The sequence below is a fragment of the Nanorana parkeri genome, unplaced genomic scaffold, assembly GCF_000935625.1.
Source record: "Nanorana parkeri isolate BGI_ZX_2015 unplaced genomic scaffold, ASM93562v1 scaffold2801, whole genome shotgun sequence".
NCBI lineage: Eukaryota > Metazoa > Chordata > Amphibia > Anura > Dicroglossidae > Nanorana > Nanorana parkeri.
This window is the reverse complement of record NW_017309069.1, coordinates 53,073-58,931: the sequence shown is the minus strand read 5'-3', so window position 1 is coordinate 58,931 and position 5,859 is coordinate 53,073. Positions and strand designations below refer to the sequence as shown.

The 5,859-nt window shown below is 50.6% G+C and overlaps 1 protein-coding gene across 1 annotated transcript in view; it reads right to left on the bottom strand.

Annotated features, from left to right (window-relative positions):
- The window catches only part of PRDM10 (PR/SET domain 10), a 55,115-nt gene that overhangs the window by 19,492 nt on the left and 29,764 nt on the right, over positions 1 to 5,859 (bottom strand). Inside the window, exons 7-9 of the mRNA XM_018574194.1 lie at positions 3,050 to 3,291; positions 606 to 809; positions 57 to 90 (exon numbers count right to left, since the gene is read on the bottom strand). Coding sequence (XP_018429696.1) covers positions 57 to 90; positions 606 to 809; positions 3,050 to 3,291 — 480 coding nt within the window. The remainder of the gene's footprint in view (positions 1 to 56; positions 91 to 605; positions 810 to 3,049; positions 3,292 to 5,859) is intronic.

Below are 5,859 nucleotides of genomic sequence, written 5' to 3'. Positions count from 1 at the left end.
GAGGGCATGGGAGACAAAGAAAATGTTTAATTTTAGGTCTGTTTTAGGGGACATACCAGTGTAATAGATTAAACGCATGCTAAAAAAACGCTGAAATGTTAACATCTAAGGCAGGGGTAGTCCAACTAAGGCCCTCCAGCTGTGGGGTGGAACTACAAATCCCATGAGGCATTGCAAGACTCTCACAGCCACAGACATGACTCCCGGAGAGAGATGTATCACGGGGATTTGTAGTTCCACTACAGCTGGAGGGCCGGAGTTTGGCTACCCCTGATCTAAGGGGTTTCAAAAACAAAATCCATATCTTCTTTGGCTGCACTAACTTGGTAGTAAAACGTAACCCTCCCCCACTCTTACTAAAATGACTTAGTGGACTGCTGAAATTCTGGGGTTCGCATAGGTAACGTTAGTATTTTACAGTCACAGTATCAGAGAAAACCAGCAGAGGGCGCTGCAAGCAACATCAATAATTAGGAGCAAAACCCTCCTGAGGACACCTGGGAGCTGTGTACCCCAATGCATTACCCAGGCGGAAGCAGGTGAATCCCACATTCTACCCAGACACCCCCCCACCCCCATAGGTTTTTTTTTATAATCCCCATTACCCTCAGTTCCTGCTTGGGTTCGATATTCTTAATGGTGGTGTAATAGATGTGCTGGCCGTACTGATAGGCCACTAGGTTCTGCTCTAAATGGTTCTGCGCCGGCCGGACAAACATCATCCAGTTACAGAGACTCTCCTCGAACAGGTCAAACCAGAGATCCTCCTGAAAGGTTTCCTGGGAGCTCAGGGGGTTGTTGAGTGACACCTGCAAGAAACAAATGATGACTATAAAATATAAAAACACAACGTTCCCCCTCTATTGAGTCTTCAATTCTCTCTGAGCTGCTACAATTACTCTCCGAGATAAACTCGATACATTCTAAACATAAAATAATAATAATAATAATGTGGGGGTGACATATAGAAGAAATAAATGAATATCCCTCTAGTGTGGGGGGTCCCCGGTTCGAATCCCGGCCAGGTCACTATCTGCATGGAGTTTGCATGCTCTCTCTGTGCTTGGTTGGGTTTCCTCCCACACCCCAAAGACGTGCTGGAAGGTTAATTGGCCCTCTGTGTATGCATGTGGGATGGGGCCTTAGATTGTAAGCTCCTTGAGGGTAGGAACTGATGTGAATGCAGTGGCGTCACAAGGGGGGTGCGGCCCGCACACGGGTGACACCATTGAAGGGGTGACACCAAAATGGTGTCATTTTGGTGTCACCCCCCTCTGAAAAGTCGGGCGCTCGGTCATCTGCTGCCCAATGGATGGATTTACCTTCCAGGAGAAACCAGGAAATTTTTTCTTATCCAGTTGTCACCAGAACAGGTGTCCTCATTGGAGGATTTTCCATCTATTCCTGTTCAGGTGACAACTCAAAGTTTTATATTTTCACTCACTTTCAGTCCTGGAGACAACAGTCCCAGGGAGACAAAAAGGGGGGGTCCTGGGTCCTAATGGGGACACAGCAAGAAAAGCCCAACAGAGGATTCAATGTCTCTCCACACTATGCAAAAACCCAAAGTTACAGTCTTCCATTCCCTTCTGTCCACAACTCTTCTCATTCCTTCCACATTTGCTTCCCGAAAGCCGTTGTCCCATCATTCCCAAATGTCACCCAGCCCTCGTCCTGAAAGTCGCAGTCCTCTGACCATGGAACTCTCCATGGCCTTCTACCCGCCACCATCAATATGGGGAACCCCAGTCCTAAACAGGAGTAACCAGCCGGATTTATTATAATACCGGCAGTCCCCGACTTACATACGGGGCTATTACTGTACAGCGGGGGTAGTTGTAACGCTACTGCGCTCGTGCCGACGAGGAGTGCCCGCCTTTTTGGGTCCGGTTCGTAGTACTTGCACGTACATTACAGGAAGTTGGCTCTTGTTAGATGTGCAGACGAGGAGTGCCCGCCTCTTCTTCCGGGTCGCTGTGAGGTTTTTACTGCTGTCCAGGGGCGCAACTAGAAATCACAGGGCCCCATAGCAACATTTTGTACGGGGTCCTGTGATTTCTAGTAAAGATCACCTGAAATCCCAAACAGCCCACCTGAGGGTGACCCTGCAGAGCCCACCATAGACTCTCTATGGTGGGCTCTGCAGGGTCTCAGGTGGGCGGTCAAGCCCTCTTACCTGTCTGCTCCGATCCTCTGTCCGCCCCCTTCTCCTCCACAGGCGCTGTCGGGCCCCGCCTCCCACATCGCTTACTCGATCGCTGGGCCCCGCCTCCTCCATCGCTGCAGACGTCGGGCCCAGCCACCTCCTCCGAAGCTGCTGGTTGTCACCGATTCAGCAGCGGCTGTGAGGAAGAACACCCGCAAGTGACAGCCAGCAGCCTGAGATGCCATAGCGACCCAGGCGGCCCGCACGGCATCAGGGAGATGTCATGGCCGGGCCCCCCCCCTTTCCCCCAGGGCCTCATAGCGGCCGCCTGGGTCGCTATGGTGATTGTTACGCCATACTGCTGTCTGTATCCTCATTAGAAAGAGTTCATCTCACTTCCTGTCCTTGAGACAACAGGAAGTGAGAGGAAATCTACACCTAGGAAGGGAAATTCACTCCTGTAAGAGTCATCATGGGGAAAAAGGTGTCTCCGCTGAGGCTAAACGCCAAATTTTCAAATCCAATTGTCACAGGGACAGAAAGTGAGGTGAAATCTTCTGAACAGGGGCACACACAACAACAAAAAAACTTTACAGGGGGTTAAGTCTTCCCTGTACTATCCAAAACAAAAAACATTTTTGGGCTGGAGTTACACTTAAAAAATTTACCTGTTCCAACTTACTTACCAATTCAACTTAAGAACAAACCTACAGTCCCCATCTTGTATGTAACCCGCGGACTTCCTGTATTGCAGCTCCATTCAGAATTTCCTCCCTCTGCTGCCCCCAGAATAAAACACACCCTGCACACCCTGACCATGTAACCCTTAATAGTCAATAGTCCCCCCCCGAGTCATTCTATCATCTTCATCCTCGGATTCTGAGTGGTCCTTCCCTCACAAACCTTCAGATGAATGTAGCCATCCTTCAGCTCTGACTTCTTCACTAAAGGTCCTTCCAGAGGTCCGAATTGTGTGCGTTTGGGAATCCGTCGCTTGGAATACACCCCTCCGAGGAAGCGATCGATGTACAAGACTAGGGGCAAGCTGGCTCGGGCTCGGGTCAGCACAGGGCGGTTCGGAATGGGATGGAGGGCCCCGTGTTTGGGGCACACGGAGGGATGGGCGTTGTTGCACTCTTCACACCCTAAGAGACAGGAAATACAATGTGTTATTTATTATGCTCGATGTCATTCCTGGGTCAGACCTCCAGCACACGTATGTACAGACCATCATCCTCATACAGGGGAGAGCTTTGTGCTTGACGAGACCCGGGTCAGGAAACGGAACATTATATTCTTCAGGTTCTGCACGCTCCGCATGCAGTTTGTAGCCGTCAGTCTCTATTCTGAGCTCTCTCTCCGTCCCAACCCGCTCCGATCATCACCGTACTGAATGTCTCATAAATTCTGTGATGGAGAACTGGCAGCATTGCAGCCTTAAAGATGAACTCCGGGATGAGTTTCATTTTTAATAGAAAGCTCCCACCCCCCATTCCCACCCAAAAAATGTTCTCAATAGGTGAATGCAGAGCCAAGAAATTGGTACTTTTACTTGCTGTGATGTGATATGCCTAGCCACAGGAAGTAGGGATCTGTAAGGTGCCGTGCATCACATCCTGCGGGCAGCTGACTGGCGCTCTATACTGCTGGACAAATGGTGGGCGGGTATGTGGGTGGAGTCCTGTGGCTGAGCGGGACTAGAATATAATCCAGCGGTGGGCGGGTATGTGGGTGGAGCAAGACTAGAATATAATCCAGCGGTGGGCGGGTATGTGGGTGGAGCAAGACTAGAATATAATCCAGCGGTGGGCGGGTATGTGGGTGGAGCAAGACTAGAATATAATCCAGCGGTGGGCGGGTATGTGGGTGGAGCAAGACTAGAATATAATCCAGCGGTGGGCGGGTATGTGGGTGGAGCAAGACTAGAATATAATCCAGCGGTGGGCGGGTATGTGGGTGGAGCAAGACTAGAATATAATCCAGCGGTGGGCGGGTATGTGGGTGGAGCAAGACTAGAATATAATCCAGCGGTGGGCGGGTATGTGGGTGGAGCAAGACTAGAATATAATCCAGCGGTGGGCGGGTATGTGGGTGGAGCAAGACTAGAATATAATCCAGCGGTGGGCGGGTATGTGGGTGGAGCAAGACTAGAATATAATCCAGCGGTGGGCGGGTATGTGGGTGGAGCAAGACTAGAATATAATCCAGCGGTGGGCGGGTATGTGGGTGGAGCAAGACTAGAATATAATCCAGCGGTGGGCGGGTATGTGGGTGGAGCAAGACTAGAATATAATCCAGCGGTGGGCGGGTATGTGGGTGGAGCAAGACTAGAATATAATCCAGCGGTGGGCGGGTATGTGGGTGGAGCAAGACTAGAATATAATCCAGCGGTGGGCGGGTATGTGGGTGGAGCAAGACTAGAATATAATCCAGCGGTGGGCGGGTATGTGGGTGGAGCAAGACTAGAATATAATCCAGCGGTGGGCGGGTATGTGGGTGGAGCAAGACTAGAATATAATCCAGCGGTGGGCGGGTATGTGGGTGGAGCAAGACTAGAATATAATCCAGCGGTGGGCGGGTATGTGGGTGGAGCAAGACTAGAATATAATCCAGCGGTGGGCGGGTATGTGGGTGGAGCAAGACTAGAATATAATCCAGCGGTGGGCGGGTATGTGGGTGGAGCGGGACTGGAATATAATCCAGCGGTAGGCGGGTATGTGGGTGGAGTCCTGTGGCTGAGAAGGACTGGAATATAATCCAGCGGTGGGCGGGTATGTGGGTGGAGCAGGACTAGAATATAATCCAGCGGTGGGCGGGTATGTGGGTGGAGCAGGACTAGAATATAATCCAGCAGTGGGCGGGTATGTGGGTGGAGCAGGACTGGAATATAATCCAGCGGTGGGCGGGTATGTGGTTGGAGCAGGACTAGAATATAATCCAGTGGTGGGCGGGTATGTGGGTGGAGCAGGACTAGAATATAATCCAGCGGTGAGAATTGACTTGGGGGTAGTAAATTGCAGAAAGATTCCACCCACTCAATGCATGACATCATTGCTGCAGACTAAACCACTATGATGAGAAGTTACACGGCTGGTCGGCTCTGCAATATGGAGGGAGCACCAGTGACCGGTCACTGGGGGGGGAGACTGTTGAAGAAAGCGGAGCATGTTCAGGAAAGCCACAAGAGGACTATTGTACACGAACACTTACTGTTTCCCCCGGAGTTCTGCTTTAGGTCTCCCTCTTTGGCATTTACAGAAGGCAAAACATTTTTATTTTTGGATAGCGCTGGGAATGGCTAACATGTGTTCCCGTGTCCAAAAGATGGTAATAAAAACCCTGGGTGACATTCTAGACCAGGGGTCTCAAACCTCCGGCCCTCAAGCTGTGGGGGTGAAACTACAAATCCCATGATGCATCTCTCTTCGGGAGTCATGTCTGTGGCTGTGAGAATCTTGCAATGCCTCATGGGATTTGTAGTTCCCACGTAGAAGCAGATTGTAATGTGATATATAAATACAAGGACGCGTCATGTGCGGTGGGGGTCAGTCAAAGTCTGTAGCGTTGGTTAGTATTATTTTTGCCGTCATGTGGGGGGGGAATATTCTTCTTGTATTACTTTGCTTCTTTATTTTTTTTCTGCGTAGTCAACACGAGACCCTCTGGATTATCTGTGGGCAGACTCTGATAACCCCCCCCTCCCCTCCACCCCC